Source organism: Hippopotamus amphibius, chromosome 2 (genome assembly GCF_030028045.1).
Source record: "Hippopotamus amphibius kiboko isolate mHipAmp2 chromosome 2, mHipAmp2.hap2, whole genome shotgun sequence".
Classification (NCBI taxonomy): domain Eukaryota; kingdom Metazoa; phylum Chordata; class Mammalia; order Artiodactyla; family Hippopotamidae; genus Hippopotamus; species Hippopotamus amphibius.
In genome coordinates this window covers 213,657,266-213,676,734 of record NC_080187.1, presented here as the reverse complement: position 1 = coordinate 213,676,734, position 19,469 = coordinate 213,657,266, and the positions used below count along the sequence as shown (strand labels likewise).

Genomic DNA, 19,469 nt, shown 5'->3' with positions numbered 1-19,469 from the left:
CAAACATTTGGGAAAAACCTGCACCTCTGTATGAATTTCGTCTTTGATGGATGCTGCTATCCATGGACTTGTCAACAGGTGTGATATCTTGAGAGTTGCGAGGAATTGGAGTGTCAGTCATGATGGGGTTGGGGTCCGGAGACTTATCGATGGGTTTCAGCTCCAGTCTCTCGTGATGGATCCAGAGGTCTGGGGGTTTGACATCTTTGGAGTTCCCTTTGTACTTGTGGGAGCCATTCACTGATTTGCAAGCAGCTCGTTTCCTAGGTACAAAATTAAGAGGATTTTTAAAAGTAACTCCTGAATATTATTAGTCAAAAGTTTGAATGACTGAAACTTCCCTTCTGAGAGATGCTCCAAGCAAAATCAGAAACAAACAAACAAGAAAAACAGAGTCAAGAAGTTTACCTCTGGGAACAGTAAGTGTATCTCTGCTTTGTCCTCATATATTTAGAGGTACCTACACAGGCTTATTTGAATACTGCCTTGTGACTTTTTTTTGAGTATAAAGAGATCAGACAGCATTTTTTAATCCAATAATCTCTAAAGCAAAAGGTTTCTTCCCAAGTTTCTAATCAATAGAGAAAGGACAACATTAACTAGAAATATAACAATGGAGTAGAGGCGGAGTCTGTGCTTACAAAGGAGGAAGAGAACAACATTTTAGGTAACCCGAACTAGGACTACCAAATGGGTAAAGTCAAGGATGGGGATGACAGTGTCTACTTCTCTGTGCCTTAGTTTCTCCATTAAGTCACTCACCCACGCAATAAGCATTTATTAGGTACCTACTGTATGTCAGGTCCTATGCTGGATTGCTGTACCCTCAGTACTTCTGGTCAAGTGAGGAAGACAGACATTGAACCATTATTTTAAAATGTTCTCAGCTAATGAAATGTCAAGTGTTACAGTAACCTCTTAATAGCTGGACATACAGTGGACAGGAAAAATGTGAAGGAAGAAGTGACATTTAAGCTAAGACCTAAACAGGACAGGGCAGAAGGTGCATTCCAGGTGATGAAATCAGATTATGTCAGAGCCCTGAAGCAGAGAGCAACAGCCTGGTGTGTTAGAGGGAGTGCAAGAAGTCCTGAGTGGTGGGAGCGTATGAACCATGGAGAGAATGATATGAAATCATGCTGGCAAGATGGGCAGGGTTTAGATCACAAAGGGCTTTTAGAGCCATGCCAAGAGTCTGAACTTCCCTCTATGAGTAAAGAGAAACCCCTAAATGGTTTTAAGGAGCAGAGTAATGAGATCAATTCTGAGTTAAAAATTTACACCAACTGGGGTGTGAAGAATGGATCTGAGGGGTAGGGGACAAAATGGGAGAGTAGTTAGGATGCAACTGCAATAATCTCAGCCATGACTGATGGTATCCTGGGAGTGAGAATGGAGGCAAGAGGGAGATTTGGTGGTTATTTAGGAACCAGAAATGACAAGGCTTGGTGAAAAAATGGATGTGGGAAAGGACAGGAATAAAGAAACAAGAGGAATAACGGATTATGCCAAGGTCTCTGGCTTAAGCCATTTACTACACTGGGGAGAAGCAGGGTTGATAGAAAAGATTTATTAATTGTTTTGGACATGCTAAATGGCTCTGAGACACTAAAGATGAAACATAAAAGAGGCAATTGGTTCTGAGGCTGAGGCAAGCCTGAGACTCAGGAGAGAGGCCTTGGCTAGAGAGAGAAATATGAGAGGAGCTGAAATTCAAAAGTGAATGACGCCAAAGGAACAGGTATCCCTAGGAGAGAGCCCAGAAGGAGAAGAGAGTAACTCTAGGACCAGGCCCTGAGGAATGTCTGTATTTCATGGCTGAGTAGATTGGAGGGGCTGCGAAAAAACACACAATCATGGAATACAAAAGAAGAGACTGTTTCACGAAGGAGTAGCTGACTGTGTTAAGTGTTGAGAGATTAAGATGAGCACTGTAAAGCTTTCCTTTGGCTTCAGCAATATGGAGGTCACTGGTGACCTCAGCAAAAGCAATCGTGACGCAGCAGGGGCAGAATTCGGATTAGAAAGGATTGACGCATGAGTGGGCAGTGAAAGAATGGACCAACTGAGTGTAGACAAGTATTCAAGAAATTCATGGTAAAGGGAAAGAGAGAGATTTGCAAGGGGTCAGTGGTAACGACCATGCAGTAGAGGAAGGGTTATAATTATTTCTTAAGATAGAAGAAGCCTGAGTACACTTAAATGCTGAAGGGGCAGAGCCAACAGCGAGTGAGAGGTTAGCTGTGCTGGAGAGCGGGACCACCACAAGTACAAGGTCTTAGAAAGCACTGGGGTCCAGACGGTAAGTGGAGAACTGCTCTCAGACAGGAGGGAGGGAGAGAAAATGATTATTTCCAACATGGAAAGGTTTTTAGAGTTGATGGTGGTACACTAAGGTAGTTCTCATCTGCTGAGTGAGAGGGCTACAGAGGGATGTGCTGAGAAACTATGAGGGGCTAGACTTTAAATGATCTGTCAGCTTTGAGGTTGTGGGAGTCTATAAACAGCTACAACTGAAATGGGAAGTGCCTCAGGTATTAAAGAGGAAGACAAGCACTAAGAAAAGCTCACATATTTTTCAATGGTCAATGGCACACTTGGAAAGCAGGTCACTGGGAGAGGAGGAGGGAAAACGTCTATGAAGACCTGATACAATTCTTTTAAACAAAGGGACCCAAATTGTAGAACCTGTAGATTCAAATACAGCATACCGAGCCTATTACAAACTCATTTTCCTACCTCTCAATCTGAAGACTAAGCACTTTATTTTTTATTTACTTTGAATTTTAAATCCCCCAAACACTAGGGAATCCTGTCATTTTTTTTTCAGATCCTCTTACAAATAAAGATCTCAAGATTTCTAAAACTAGATGTATAATCAAGTTCATAAAGATGGATAAATGGGAAATGCTGAAGAAGTTTGTAGAAAAGTTCTAGCATAGAAAAATGTAATCTTTGAGGTTTTAAAGAGAAACAGTTTTCTACAATCAAAGGTAGGGAAAGCTGTAAGAGGCAGCAATCAAGAGGCTTATAAAGGGAGCCCCTATTCTCCTGGAAAAGTGATGCAGTGTAAGCTACAGAAAGCTATTTTATCTGGGCAAAAGAAAGAAAGATTAAGAACATCACATAACCTACAGAAAATGACACAAAGCCATAACTAGCAGCAATCAGATGGTAGCCTGTACTTGCCCTCTATATTGAAAACAAACAGATTTATTGTTATTAAATACACTCACCCTTGCCTTGGGCACACCAGGTCTGATGATAATCACACAGACATGAACCTCTCTCTCTTTATGGAGCAACACCTCCATCTTACGATCTTTTAAGATACTGCAACTAAAGTTGCTCTATTACCCATATTGTGTTTTTGCTATTAGGGGTAACTCAAGAATCTCCTTTTTTTATGGCATCTGTCCTGCTGGCCAGAGATATGAGTAGAATGTGACCCAGGGTCAAGGATTCTCTCAGGTTCAGGAGTGTAGGCTGTTATGAAGCACCACATAATGGAATCACTTTGCTATCTGCTCTAGACAATTAGCCACAAGCCTCACAATTCCAGAGGAGCTCAGGGCAGGCAGCCACCTGACCCCACTGCTAATATGACATGCTGATTATAAGTAACCCTTTCTTGTTCATTTAATCAAAAATTCTCCCCACCGTACTCCCCCCACCCCACCTCCTGAGGTCCCAACCTCAACTTCCACATTTGGCAACACTTCTTTAACAACACTCTTAAACTTAGATTTAGAATAACAGGTCTATGGTCTCCTTCCACTTGTGCCACAATTTTCACAAACCCCTGTGCATCTGGTTCACTGTGTGCACAGAGACAGTCCCCCAAAGGGGCTCCCAACAAGACTGGACATTGTCCACTTTCCTCTCCAGATCGATTCTCTACTTGGCTCTGTGACTTGAAAGGTTGAACTAAATGAATTATATCTACATGGTAACTCTGCCCCTGGCTTCCCGTTGGTCTGGCGGGTAGAAAGCACAGGCGAGAGACTGGACGGTAGGAGGTATTTTCTCTCCTGCCCTCTCCCTGATGGGCTAGAGGCTGGCGGTAGTTACATTCCTACCACCACACACGGTTCCTGTCGCAAGCCCTCTCCTGCTGCTTCAGATCTCTGAAAACAGCTCTCTCTTCAGAAAAACACCTCGCCCTTCTAAGGGGGACAGCGGCCTATCGCTGCTGCTGGCCCTTGAACACTGCTGCCTAGCGCTAACCCCGCCCAGGACGTTGTAAATGGTCCCTTCATGAAAGCCTCCTTCACCTCTTTTGAGTGTGCCACTTCTTCCTTGCCAGGACCCTGAATGACACACATTTAATAAGAGGAACCATTCTGGGTTTCCTTTAAAAATATTTAAAATGTCGCTTTTCATGTATTTTGTATTTTTAACTCTATGTACCCCTCCAGATACTGAAGTCACACAGCAGCAAAAGAACACACACAAAAAACGTACGGGCTACATTTGGGGCCGCTTACTTTTTCTGGTGAGAGGTGGTGCGCCTGGTGCAGAAGACGGCGATGACCACGACCACCACGACGGTGGCGGCGCCCACGGCCACGATGACGACCAGCAGCATGTTGCTGTCCAGCGGGGAGGCGGGGCTTCCGTGGGGGCTGTTGCTGCCTGGAGAGAGAGCCGTGCGCGTGTCAGTGAGGGGCACTCCCGGCACACAGGCAGCAGCACTGCCGCGTGAGCCTGCAGGCCTCCGCGAGCTCCTCGAGAGCAGTCACCGCCGTGCCAGGTACAGAAGCGCCGCATGAACACAGCCGTCCCCACCAGATCGTGGAACCGAGAGAGCGGGGCTTCTGCCCTATGTACGGCACCTTGCACCAAGCTGGTGTTCAATAAAACACCAAGTTATACTGAACGCTATGCTTCGGCAAATAAGGGATCTGTGCCTTGGTGTTTTACGTTGCACATAGATTCATCTTATAAAGAACCACTTGTAAATCATTTAGTTTTCTGACTTTCAAAACTTTTAAAAAGAAAATCTACATTCATAGAAAACAAAAGTTTTTTCCAACATATAGATGTATGCAATCACAAAAAATTACTTGAAAAATAAAGTCTGCTTTTATATGTACACAGTCTATGTAGAGTTAATTTTCTCATTCAGTTTCAGGAAAAAGTAGGCCTATATATATACATTAACTTGACAAATATTTATTGAGTAGTTACTATGTGCCAGGCATTGTTCTAGGTACCAGTGATGCAGCAGTGAACAACAAAGATGTGAATGTTGGGGTGGGGTGGGAGCAGACAATACACAAATAAGAAATTATTAGTTTGTAATAAGTGCGATGAAAAAATAAAATGAGGGGATATGATACAGAGTGACTGGGTGGCTACTTTAGATTGAATAGCTGCGAAAAGCTTCTCTGAGGAGAAAGCATTTGGGCTGAGATTTGAATGACATGAATGATGCCACCATACAAAGAGCTGGAGGAAGAACATTCCAGAGAGAGGGAACAGCTAGTGGAAGGGTCCTAAGGCAAGAACGAGCTTGGCACGTTCAAGGACGAGAAAGGCAGCCAGTGTTTCTGAAGCAGAGAGAGCTATGCAAAGTTAGCGGGAAGGAAGTGAGCAGAACAAAGATGGAGGTGAGGCTGGAGAGGTGTGCAGAGGCCAGATCATTTAGGACCTTAAAGAAAAAGATTTTCTTCTTCCTGTTAGTGTCCCACCACTGCTCATAGGATGAGGTTCAGTTTTTTATCAAAGCCTTTTGTAAGCTTCCTCCATTCTGTCTTGCTCTTCCACTTTCTGAAACATAGTTCTTTGCTTCCCACCTTATTATAAAAGTTATGCATGTTCATTTTATAAAATATGGGAAATTCCACTACACAGATTTAACCACCATGGATATCTGACATCTTTTCTTCTAGTTACTCTCTCTTACTGCCCTAACAATCAAAGCTGTACAATAATACGATGAGCTGCTTTGCTAAGTAATGAGTGTTGAGTCACTAGAAGTACTGAAGAGTCATCCTACTCGTCTGGGATGTTGTGGAAGAAATTCCTACCACAAAGGTATAGCCTGGGAAGCTGCGTTCTTAGAAAAGCTCCTAAAGTGATTCCTATATACAACGTGGCTTATAAACTTATGATCTAATCCAAACTACACTTATTGTGGGAATTCCTTCCATAAGACTGGATTAGCTGACCTTCCACTTTGGATTCTATGATTTTATAGGCTACTAAGCACAGTACTAAATGTGGGATAATTTTGAAAGCTTAAGAGCTTATTCTTCTACATTTGCTTTAATCACTTTTACCTTTCATTTCTGAGGAAAAGGTCATCAGATAGACAACTTAAACTGTACACACTGACCTCCAACAAAATAACATTTTTATATCTGGGAAAGACTATGGAACTGGGGGCCCAATACAATCAGACCATACTAGGGCTTTACATAAAACCTTTTATTAACAGCAGTGCTGAGCAACTGGAGTGGGGGCCGCAGTGGGGCAGGCACCGCAGATCAGAGGCTGGGGAGCTGGGGAGGCGGAGGCAAGCAGAGGCGGCGGCGGCAGTTCTTTGCTGCGTTCAACAGAGACGAATTCTCATGTGACTGCAATCGACCGCTAACTTCTGAGCTAGCCAAAAGCTCCCTTCTAACCAACCCTCCTACCAGGGACATTAAGCCTCACTTGGAGTACTGCAAAAGCTTCCTAACCACTCTTTTCTGACTTCTTACTCGTGACACCCAACTCATTCTACACGGTCATCAGGGTAACAATAGTAGATACAATTAGCAACCTTCTCTGTGCCTTTTAAAATCTGGATCAGAGATCACCTCTTCTACAAAGCTTTCTCTTTTCTCTATCAGGTAGTTTGTTACTCACTCCTCCTGCTCCTACAGCCTGTTACACAGAGCCTGAACCTTTAGAAATATGTGTGAATCAATTAATGAATGCATAAATGAAAGAAAAGACAAAGAAATAACTGCTTTTCTCACAGTCTTGAATATCATACTGTGGACAGCACATAAATGTAATACATGCATCCCAGGAGGAGAAACACATAAAGTCCTAGAACTCAGAGCCTAAAAATTTCTTGAAGCAAGAAAATTTGCCTGGCTCTTCTAAGAACTGGCTAATTTCACAGAAAGTCTGGGCAATACCACTTTTTATTTAAACACATAGCTGGTGATTAAGAGATCATTTTATTTCCACAATTAGACCAGGAGTTTCTAGAGGACTAGAAACTCTTTTCCTCCCTCTTCCATACGTTTCTTGTGAGGAGACAGTTAAGGGTCATTTTTAGTAACTACTCCTGTGGACGTTCTGGCATCCTGGACTCCCATATCTGGTACAGAACCCCATGCCTTTCAGGCTGCGTGTGATAGCACAAAAGGCAATCCAACGTCAGAAGACCTGGGTTTTGGTTCTAGGACTCCCACAATAAGTGGGTGGACCCAGGCACACTACTTCTCCACTGAGTCTCTTCATGTGTAAAATGGGAATAATGATACTCGCTCTCCCTGCCTCATAGTGTTATAAAGATCAAACGCGATTTCACATGAGAAAGTAACTTAGAAATGGTGACGTTCAGTAGGGTAGGTGTCATCATTTAAGTAATCAGAAGGTACCAGCTCTTAGGACGGCTAGAAGAGTGGTAAAAACCTTTTGGAATATCCAAACTAAAAACACTGCAGTAAGTAGTGTGGGGAGAAATTCATGATTTCAAAGCATTTCTGTGGCTTGTTCTAGATGATAGCTAATTCCATTAGAGGGTTTATTTTTATTTTTTTTTAAATAAATTTATTTATTTATTGGCTGCGTTTGGTCTTCATTGCTGTGCACGGACTTTAGTTTCGGGGAGGGGGGAGGGGGGCTACTCTTCTTTGCGGTACATGGGTTTCTCATTGCGGTGGCTTCTCTTGCGGAGCTCGGGCTCTAGGTGCACGGGCTTCAACAGTTGTAGCACATGGGCTCAACAGTTGTGGCTCTCAGGCTCTAGAGCACAGGCTCAGTAGTTGTGGCGCACAGGCTTAGCTGCTCCGTGGCATGTGGGATCTTCCTGGGGCAGGGATCGAACCCGTGTCCCCTGCACTGGCAGGCAGACTCTTAACCACTGTGCCACCAGGGAAGCCCAACAGAGGGTTTATTTTTGAAAGCAAGATTCTAATTATTTTCTAGAGGCAGTGGGCAAAAGGAAGACTTGTTTGTTTAGAATTATTTTAAGCTGTATATGTGGGGAACCAATTTTATCTGTGGATCCTAATGAATGGATTTACAGTAATTCAGCACACTTGCCAGAAAGTGCCTAAAGCCAACTCTGTTAAATAAAAAGAAATGGGTAATATCCTACAATCCACCACACAGGAGCTACAAAAGACATTTCAAGATTTCAAGCAGAACCGCATTGTGCCTATAGGAGGCCAAAAAAGCCACAGGAAGCCCTTTACCGCTCATCGGAGGTTTGTAGTCGGATCCTAGGTCTGGCAGCCGGCTTCCTTTCCCTGCAGACCCTGAGGCTGAAGAAGAAGAAATCATGTCAGTAACAACCCAATCCATTGGTGTGATAAGTCTACTTCACAGCTACTGAGTGTTATTTATAAAAAAAAAATTTTTTTTTCAGTCTATTCTGTCCATGAGAAAAGGAAGTAGCACACACACCACAGGGGGAAACATTGCCTATTTATGCAAAGCAAACTAAGCTATAGCTTTCTATGCAATGAGGCATCTGAAAGGCTGACACCCTTGATCTATGGCTGTATTTAGGGTGTAACAAGGCTGCTCCTTGCTGTTAAGGTTTCTCTAGACCAGGAAATAGTTGCTAAAATACTGCTCAGAGCACTTACGGCAAAAGTAGCTTCTCATGGAAAAGGACCTAAGGTGACCAGTCAGGTTAACTTCTGCATTAAAGGAAAGGACTCTTCCAAAGGACCTAGAGGGGATCAGTAGTGTTTGGATTCTTTTCTCAAAATATAAAGCTGCCTTTCCAAATATAAAGTTACCCTAAGAGGGAGCAGGAAAGCAACTGGAGGTTCAAATTGGGTTCTCAGTTCCTGCTCAGTCACCCTAAATATCCAAAGATAAAAAACCAAAGTCTTCCTTCTAGTTGCTCACAAAGGACACTGCCTCCTAATCCATCATCACAGAACATAACAAATGAGGCTGCTGACCTTGGGCTTGGGACCACCTCATAAGTGGGCCTCAGAAAACACAAATATCCGTTTTTTTAGAAATTTATGTTCTTGGTCTTGAATTCTATTCACATTTATAGAAAAAGCTGCCTGTAAAGCAAATACAAGGAGTCCTTCTCCAATAAAGCAAAGATATTCCTCAACCCAAAGTCTGGGGCCAGAAGGCAGTCTCATACTTTTGAAGAGGTCTGTAAGAATTGCAAAGTAGAATTGTTCCACATAGTTAATACAGCACAGTGCTTAACAGACTGCCTGCACCGGAACACTGGCTCCATCACGTACTGTTTGACTTTCGGCAAGTTATCTGGCTATTATTTTGGGGTCTTAGTTTCCTCACTGTAAAACAGTGATAATAATGCTACCTATATCATGAAACGGTTGTGTGGATTAAATGGAAATTTAATCCTATAAAATATTTTGAATACTGCCTGACATACAGTAAATATCCAATAAATATTGACTACTAAATAAATCTTTAGGGAAGAATATCATCTTACCCTTTGCAGAGACAGCATGAAGCTTGAGAAAACACTTATAAGTGAGAGTTATTTCTACAATGTAAAGCTTGACTAGAAATGCATAAACTAGATGCACTGCTGTAAAACATTACAGCTAATATCAAGTACTTCTATAAATTACCATACTTGGAGGAAACGGAAGAAATTAAAATCTGAAGGTTTCTGTATGTAGTTCATTTAACAGAATAAATCTAGAAACGAAAGCAATATTTTCTGTTTCCAGAAGTTCGAAACCCTCAAAGGTGACAGAAGTTCTTGGGTATCCAAGAGGGCATATTCTAGAATTTCACTCAGTCCTTGACCCTTTCCCATCGTCCATACTTATTACTTTATCCCTTCACTTCTGGTGCCGTCATTCCTCCCAGATGGCACACACCCTATGTCAAGATCCCAGTTGTTTCACTATGGTAAGTTGGTAGAGACGACATAGCCCTTGTAAAGCTCTTCATATTTAAGTGTACTTATTTGTCAGGTAGCCCACATTTAAGCCAAACTATCCAGAGTAACATATTATGTAAATAATTGCCAATAAACACCCTCTGCCAAGAAACCAATTGATTTAATTCCTATATTTCTTAACATTTTTCCTTTATATTTAACCTACGAACAAGAAATTTCAAGGATTAGCCAAACACCAAAAATAAATATGCGCAAAGAATTTTAAATACCAACGATATGGTGTAGCTGAGAATAGCACGCTGGCTTACGGGGTGAAGTGAGGGAGGAACAGTGAGCACGTTTATGTTCTGTGCATATTTCTATTCTCATGCTTAAGTCAAAGGTTCTCCCATGATTAGGGTGCCTTACACACAGACACGGACACACACAGGCATGTTTGCATTTTCTCCAACATACAACAAAAGACTCACTGAATGCAAAAACATTTCCAAAGCCCTAAAACTTGAAACCTCAAATTCTGAATCCATTACCGTTAACCAAGATCCAAAGATTTTGTATTTCTAGTAACTACTCTTAAAGAATAAAAAACCCCATCAAATTTACTTCTACTGCTCTAAGAATAGAAAATAGATACCAACTCTAGCAGACTTCCCATAGGTGAAAATCATAAAGTAGTTAGCTCTCCACCAAGCGATTGCAGTGAAGAGACTACATTGACAGACAACTTCAAGAACAGTGACACTGAGGCCCATGCTTCCTAAACTTCCACTGTAAATTGTCTCTATCCTCTTTTAAAATAAACAGATATATTTAAGAGAAGAAATGGAAAAAGAGCTCTGAATTACGCTTATCAGAAGAGAATGGAGAGCACTAATTTTGTCACAGATAATCATATAATTCAGTAGGGTACAACTGAGATTCTCTGTTGGGAGGAGGAAAATAGGGTATTCACTGAATTTGATTAAACTGCATTGAGAGATGTTAATAAAATTCTAGCTACTACAAATACAACAAATTGGTATGCTTGTTCTCATCACAGCCCGAATCCCTATCTGTGTCATAAAATTTCAGTATCTTAGCACAAGGATAATCTGGCCCACATTTAAGGCCGATCTCCTACAGCTGCAGAAGTCTGACTAAGTTTTTTTCCTGCTAGTCTATTTAGCTCCTAAGTAGATTCCCCAGCTTTTCAGATACCCCAAGTGCCACAAACATGGACTCAACTCTACTTTGGCCAATAAATATTTTATTTTTAACACATGGTACTGGTACTGATTTTCAGGAAAAACAAAAACAAAACCAACAAAAAGCTAATAATGGGTCACAAAAGAGAGGAAAGGAAAGAGAGGCCATCTACTCATTTACCTTGATCATTAGCCATTTTATCAGAGGAGTCCGCTAACAGGCCAAGCACAGGGGAAGAAAAAAACAAGAGCAAGGATCACAAGCTTTGAAGATGGGACAGGCAGAATTTTTTAAGGAAAAAAAAAAAACCCCACAAACTTCCAAACACTATGAGTCTTGTTTTTCTGTCCAACAGAAAAGAAATCCATATGCATTTTCGTATTTCCAGACTTAGTCCCCGACTTACTTTTATTCCTAAGCTTACTTGGTTCAATAGTTTATCTTCACTTTCTTATCTAGCATTTTCTTCAAAGGGCCCCTTTAGCCTCTTTGTCTCTACAAAGGTCCATGAATAAGCCTTTCAGGTTAAGAGCCTGCATGTGTTGAAAGAGAATCATCCATCACAATAACATGCTACTACTCTGTGTGGGAACCAAGAGAATCCCATCCGATCTGACTGCTAAGACCTCTTAGATCACTGCGATTCATCTGCCTCAAACAGCCTGGAGTTCCCCTGTAAGTGACATGGTTCGGTCAGTAACCTAGGGAGCACTGATTCGGTGGTCAGTGGTGGGGTCATTTTACGATAAATGCTCACACTGTGACTCATAAGTGCATCATCAGGACTTCCTGTATCATCCACAGTCCCTACATGCTGAAGTGGCATGTGCACGCATAGCCCCACTCAAGAGACACGATGAAACACTCTGCCTGGGGGTCTTTACCTTTGGGTGTTCTGAACTGGACAGCTTCAGACATGGGCCCCATGCCCTTTGAGTTCCGGGCTTGGATTTTGAAGTAGTATGGTGTGTCAAGTGTTAACTCTTGTATCTGGTGAGTGAGCCTGTTTCCCACAACAGGTTCAATAACCCAGTCGTGTATCTCTGCATTCACGTCCGTACTGTAATATATGATGTAACCTATTCCAAAGGATTAATGGGAAAATAAAGCTTATTTCTGCCTTTTCTTTTGCAATCAGTAAGTCAATAAAGATATATGTTACAGCATACACAAATACAGAACTAGTTACAGATTAGCAATGGTAAAATGCATTTTAAATGCTACACTAAACATAATATAAAGAAAACCACAATTTCAACAGTGCCAGAGTGTAAGTTACCATCTATATCAGCAGCTGAATAAAAGTAGTTAAGATAAAAATACAGGGTTGCTCTCATAAGCTATATAGTCTCAAAAGCTAGGGAATTATATAAGGAAAATAACCTAATCATCATTCCAACATCCTATACTTTAAGGGTCTACAATTAAGTTAATACAATTTTGAAAACCCGTATGGCCTGACAATGCTATTTTAACTCTCAATGCTGTGATTTCCCAGGAGAAAAACTTCTAGATGGGCAGCCACCTTTGCTAAATTCTCCCAAACTTGGGGTGGGTGCAGGCAGTGAAATGGCACCTGATACATCCACCAGAGGGCACTCAATCTCCATAGTTGAGGCAGGAAGACCCACAACCGCAAGCCTAACAGATCTACACAGTACAAAAACGCACTGAATCACTATTGTTTTTTTTTTTTCTTTCTTTTGATGTGGACCATTTTTAAAGTCTTTATTGAATTTGTTACAATATTGCTTCTGTTTTATGTCTTGGTTTTTTGGCCATGAGGCATATGGGATTCCTAACTCCCTTACCAGGGATCGAACCAGCATCCCCTGCACTGGAAGGTGAATTCTTAACCACAAAATGCAGTCCATACCAAATCATGCTTAATTCTTTTATGGAAGATGCAAATTCTAAAACCTAAATTAAAATGACACAAAGACTAGGGATTTATGGAAAGGGATTCCTATTGAAAGCCGAAGCAGGACAATGCTAAACAACGCTTTCAGTTTCCTTAGGCCACTTATTCATACAAAGGAACTTCAGGAGGCAAACTCTTGCTCCACAGCATACACCTACCTGGAGCAGAGGCTCATCAGGTTTTGGAAGGCACAGTGCCCTCTACTCTGGAAGTCCAAGAAAAAAATTCAAGGTCCCTTCAAAGGCCTAGGCCAACTCAGACTTTTAACTCTAATTGTAAGAGCACAGGAAGCTGAAGGAGCAGCCCTGGGTAAAAAAAAAGAAACTGAAAACCTAATGGGTTTTCTTTGAGGGGCTTCAGGGTAAAAGAGCTGAATTTACATGTATTGGGTATTATCCTGTAGTATTAGGCAGGGTCTTTAATCCCAAAGCTGGTCATCTAATCAGAGACAGAGAAGAAAAGAATTTCTTGAGGAAAATAAGTATGTCCATACATTCCAGTATAACCAAAGGTTGTCTAGTGCAACCCATGCCCATCAGACTTTCATGCAACGTGGGTCAGAACAAGTAGCTGGCGAATCATTTGTATGTCACTCAACAGCACTCCCTTGCTTCACTTTCCAGGACCATCATGACTCACAGCACCTCATAAAATGGCCAAGTCAGCCTTGAGACCCCCATTTCTCCCAACAAGAAGGCTCTCTCCTGGAATGCTTCTGCCAGGCAGGAACAGGGAACAGACACATACTCTGTGAAGTGTATGAAGGCATCTTAGGCCTCTTACCTGTAATTTTGCCATTGGCTTCAGAGGGAGGCTGCCAATTTACAATTATGGTCCTAGGTTTTCCCTCTTTACTCACAACTGTCACATCCTTGGGTGGAGAAGTAGGAACTACAAGATAATAATACTTTCAGTAATTCCTGTCCATTTCAATTTAATTCAGCATTTCCTCAACCCTTTCCATTTAGAAGGCACAATAAAGGGTACAGGCAAAAAAAGATAAAGCCTCCTGGCTTCAAAGAACTCATTGTCTATAAATAGCTCCAATAAAAAGAAGACGACGCAAAGCACTAAAGAGGAAATACCATACTATGAGGATACAGACTAGGCATCCCAGCTGGGGAGGTCAAGGATATGTAAGATAGGGAAAGTAAAGACATTTGTAGTACCTGCTTGACAGACCAGGAGACTGAAAATGAGAAAAGTGATGTAATGTGCCCAGGATGACATTTTCCCTCCGAATTTGGTAATTTTGTTAGAATATTATTAAGTGTAAAATAACCTTCACTCTACCTATAAATGGCTTTCCAAACCAAATACAATGTTTGAAGACCACCATTCCCCCAAAGAATAAGTGATTTACAAATTAATTTTTTTTTATGTTAAGTTTGCACTGAAAATATACTGTCAACTATTGAAGGTAACTGCTCTGAAATGTAAAGCTGTTTATGGAACAGAAAAACCAACAAAATAAAAATGACAGTGCATTTGTGTTTTCATGTTATGGCTGAAAACTTTTAATGTACTAGTTGGGAAATGAACAAGGTAAATATATCCTTAAATTTAGTCTTTTCTTCCTAAAATACTGGAATTCTCCTAGCATAAAATGGAAGTAAGCCCAGTGAAATGCAAACGCCTAATGGAATATTATTTGTTACCTAATGGGCTGGAATGAAAGCACAATGATATTCCTAAAACTAGCAAAGAAAACAAACTCAAGGTCTATTTAAACTTCGGTGCATTGTATTTCTTTTTTTTTTTTTTTTCATTGTATTTCTTTTTCTCCAAATCTATCCCCTTTTCTGTGCAGGAAATTCAACCAACAGTGCAGAAGATAAAAAGACATTAGGGCCAAACCCAGTCTGGGGAGACTTTATAGAGCTCTGTTTTTTTCATTATTCATATAAAGGAGAGAGAGAAACAGGAGGGTGGAATAGATAGAGCCTCCCAACAGTTACATACATCCCCATGCTAAGGGAAGTACAAGAGGGAGAAGGGTAGGCCCACAAATGAGCAAAAAGCAGGCAAAATCTTAAAACTGGATGGCTTGCTTTCCCCTTAATTTACTTAGCTGTCTTTTTTCTTTCATATTTACTCACAGACAAAAACCCTAAGAATACTCCAGTGGGCAATTTTACAAGACACTAACCAGTTTGCAAGAAAGCTCCTAGGACAGCTTTGGGTGAGGGGCCTCTGGTAAAGTGCTGAGGCTCTAGCTAGCATGGCATTGGTGAAGGGCAGGCCACTTCATCTTTCCTATCTCGATTTCCCAGTAAGGCAAGGTTAATAACCGTAATTCCTTACATCTACACAGTGCTTTATAATCTACCATGTACTTTATCTATAGGGTACTTTATTGTACTCTATAAAGTAGGAAAGGCAGAGATTACCCCTCTTTTACAGATGGAAGAAACAGATTCAGAGAGGCTGGATGACTTGCTTATGATCACGCAGTCAGTAGATAGTTGACCTTGGAACTGAACTCAAGTCTCATGATTCCTAAAATCTAGTACACTTTGCATATTGTCCTGCTATTTGCTAATAATGTTCTTGCACAATGATGGAAAAAAACCCATAATTCATTAGCTGAAAAAGCAAACACTGAACTCCAGCTGTAGCTGCTCACTGTGTTCTGTAAATATGTCAACTCATGCACTTAATTCTTTCCTTGGGTAGTAAAAACAGGTGGTGACAAGACATCTCATGACTTGGGGTGTGGCACATTAGCACAGACTTTCACTGGCTTTCACATCTTGCAAAAAGAATGTCATGTGACAAAGTTCTGACGACACATACCTAATTCAAAAGTGGTCCCATGGGCTGTCATACTCCAAGTGCTTGATCTGCGACCTTTGGTCACCATCACAGAGAATTCATAGAGTGTATTTGGTTTTAAACCAGTCACCAAATAACTCAAAGTCGTTGCATTAGCATTCTGGAAACATATGAATCAAGAGCATCAGAATCAGAAAATATCAATAATTAGCTTTTCCTACCCAGAGCAAATGTGCCAGTACCTTGTACTTGGTGTTTGCGGGGATGTTGGTTTTCCAACGCACTGTGTAGTACCGGGAGTCTGTAATCTTCTGGTGTTTGGGCAGTGAGTTGTCTGCCCATGTAATCCTTATGGTGTCATGACTCAGAATGGAAGCCTGAACTCCCACTGGCGGCATCATGGGAGTAGGATCTGGCACTGGAGTGTATGGAGCATTAATAACAAATAAATCAACTTCAGAAGTGTCTGGGTGGAAAGCAATTAAAAAATGGAAGTGGCATTTTAACATAAAAATAAAAGAAAAGGGAAATGCAGGGTAATATAATGGAATGAAAGGTGAGAAATGGAGAAAGAGAAAGAGAATCCGGAGTTAATAGATAACCACCATTCATTTAAAAGAATATTTCCACTGTGTTCTCTCAGGAAAAAAATTGCTGGAAAGCATCTAGAGAAACAGTAATTAACTATTTCCTCCTACTGTTTTCTGTATGTATATTGAATAGGTATATAAAATTTGGTAATCCAGTGATATTAATGTATTTAAACTTGAATTTTCTTTTTCCTAAAAAATTTTCAATTACTTGAAAATTCTACCTCCTGTCCAAAAACGATAAAAGATGAAAACTTCTTTTAATATCAAGGATATTTTTTCTAAACAAGTAACAAAGCTCATGATTTGTTTTGATATTTCAGTGAATGTGGTTGAATTTTTGGGACATGGCTTATCAATGGGTATCACTGGACATGTAGGGGTCCCTACTTTAAAACCTGAGTCCTGAATATCAGCCAATGGCAACTCAGCTTGGCCTTGGTATTGGGCGTATCTCATACCCACACCTGGTCCAGTTCAGATCTGCTAATTCCTGGGTCTAAAAGCAGTACAGCAATATGGCTCACATCCAAATAAAGCAAAGGGAACTCAAGGGCATTACTCTTAGTAGAGGAAAGGTAAGCTGACACCATGCAGGAATAGTTCTACACTTTCTCCAGTAGACTCAGAGAACAACCCACTGATGAATCTCAATCAGTTATGGGAAACGTCATAGTTATCAAGGGTCTAAGTGACACAGCCTTTACAAACTTTAGAAATCAGAGCACTTACTTGATAGAAAGAAAAGTCTATTTGATAGAAAGGCAAGTCTACACTATATGTCCTGTACCATATGCAACAGACACATTCTCTAAGCATCACTGTCAAAGGCCAGAATAAGCACAAAGGAGCCATGAGCCCAATACAGCAACACAGCAGCATCCATTTGGGCAATACAACAGCATCCATTCGGGCTTTCCCAATCTTGGCCAGTTTTCTAAGTATATACACACTGATTTATTTTAAGTGAAGGTTTTAAAATGGGTTTACCACATAGTTATGGTGACTAGTCCCTCCTGTAACCTAAAATCTGAAATGGCATGGACCTTGTTTATGAATAATTGACAAGCTAAAGTAATAGTCTCCATTCATGTATTTCCTACACAATGAAGACTAAAAATAACAGAGGAACAGCATACATTATAATCAAGGGCTTTGTTCAAAGATCAGGACACATACCAATTAGTTACAGAAAATGCACCTTCAGGTGCAAAAACCACAACTTCTTTGAGAAATCTTTTTCTTATTTGTAATAATTCTTGGAAAAGATAACTAGGTTATATGACTTATGAACACTTCCCCTTGTATATTTCTAGCCACGCTATATTTTTAAGTCACATAAAAGAAAATAATTCCAAATTTGTTTTTTTTCCTATTATAGACTTGACTTGATAAAGTAGCAAACCACTTATTTAAGTATTCTCTTTTTCGTCTTACTTTTTTCCTTTCTGAAATACCAAAGCTATTTTTTTTTCCAAAGCTATTTTTAGAAGAACTTATAAACTGATAAACACACAGGAGCAGAAGACAGGACAGAACTATCAAATATGTAGCAACGGTGCTGGTCTTGGTAAGTGAAAGCATAAAAAAAGGGGACAGAGATTATCTTTTTAAAGTGAATAATGCCAAATCAATACTATTATGCAAAGTATCCAGAATACACAGCAGGCAACAGGTTCACAATTTTGAGAGACAAATAGAAAAGAGCATTTCTGAAAATGGTAAATTCTTTGGTTTTCAGTACCCTTTAGAAAAATGTACAATTCTAATATATTCACTTCAATAAACTTTCTCATTCAGATCTAAATCACGTTTTATGTATCTACAGAAATTTTACATTATTCTTTTAAAGATACTTTAAATAGATAAATTACAAAGAAAATAATAAATATTTGGCCTCTTTTGTAATAATGTATAGTTGATCAAATGGATAGTACATATGACTTTATACCTATATAAATAAAGCTTATAAAAAGCACAGAAAAATACTTCCCCAACCAACTCAGGTGACTAATAAAAAAAACGTTGGGTTCATTAATCACACACATTTATTCCATCGGTAACCTATACATTTCCTCAGAGATACGGACATCCTTTCATTTTTTTTTCTGATTTTAGTTATAACTCACATGACCAAAAGATGAAGAATCACTTTTAATTCTCTCACAACTATGCTTTCTAAATCCCAACATATTAAAAACGTGTTACACATTTACATAGATTTGTTTGCATGACAGGATTAATATTTTCTAAAAAGCAAAACAGGAATTAATAGAACTTTCCATGTTGAAAGCCCATTTATTTTCCTATTTGAAGTCTGCACCCTAATTGCCATATACTTTTCCTTCCACTGATACCTATGGGGTAGGCCTCATGCCAACATTCTAATTAAGTTGCTGGAAAAAATGCTGAAGACCAGAGATGGACAGGATACCTTACCTGTGTGAGGTCTGGTCACAGCACTCTCATACAGGGGAATACCTTCACCCACATTGTTAAATGCTTTCAGGGTAATCACATAGTGAGAGCTGGGATCTGAAGGAAAGAAACAAGTGGAAACAAAAAAAATTCTCACTGCAGAATTTTAAAAATTCACGTGTGCATAATCTTTATTGCAAAAACAGCCAAGAAAGATTTAAAAATTTTTTTATATGGGATTATTCTGGGGCGGGGGAGGTATGGAGATGACAGCATACGGAGTATTGAAAAACTGTCTGGGATCAACTTCCTGGAGTTAGTTCCAGGAATGAGGTTGACTGTTCCTGAATTCTCTCTAGGCTTCAACTAATAATGGTTTAGTGAAGAGCTTGGATTAAAATGAATAAATAAGATTTTCATGTGCTGGAAGCCCATAGGTGGAGCTTGGAATTAAACAAACCCCTTCCGTCTCAGGGGGAGGACAGCAACTGGAGCAGCCAAG

At 40.3% G+C, this 19,469-nt stretch overlaps 1 protein-coding gene across 5 annotated transcripts in view; it reads right to left on the bottom strand.

Moving 5' to 3' along the window:
• The window catches only part of NEO1 (neogenin 1), a 232,891-nt gene that overhangs the window by 12,990 nt on the left and 200,432 nt on the right, over positions 1 to 19,469 (bottom strand). For all 5 annotated transcript variants that reach the window (XM_057723249.1, XM_057723252.1, XM_057723253.1 and 2 more), the window contains exons 16-23: positions 18,989 to 19,084; positions 16,202 to 16,377; positions 15,981 to 16,119; positions 13,968 to 14,075; positions 12,148 to 12,342; positions 8,421 to 8,489; positions 4,488 to 4,635; positions 25 to 263 (exon numbers count right to left, since the gene is read on the bottom strand). In XM_057723249.1, coding sequence (XP_057579232.1) covers positions 25 to 263; positions 4,488 to 4,635; positions 8,421 to 8,489; positions 12,148 to 12,342; positions 13,968 to 14,075; positions 15,981 to 16,119; positions 16,202 to 16,377; positions 18,989 to 19,084 — 1,170 coding nt within the window. The remainder of the gene's footprint in view (positions 1 to 24; positions 264 to 4,487; positions 4,636 to 8,420; positions 8,490 to 12,147; positions 12,343 to 13,967; positions 14,076 to 15,980; positions 16,120 to 16,201; positions 16,378 to 18,988; positions 19,085 to 19,469) is intronic.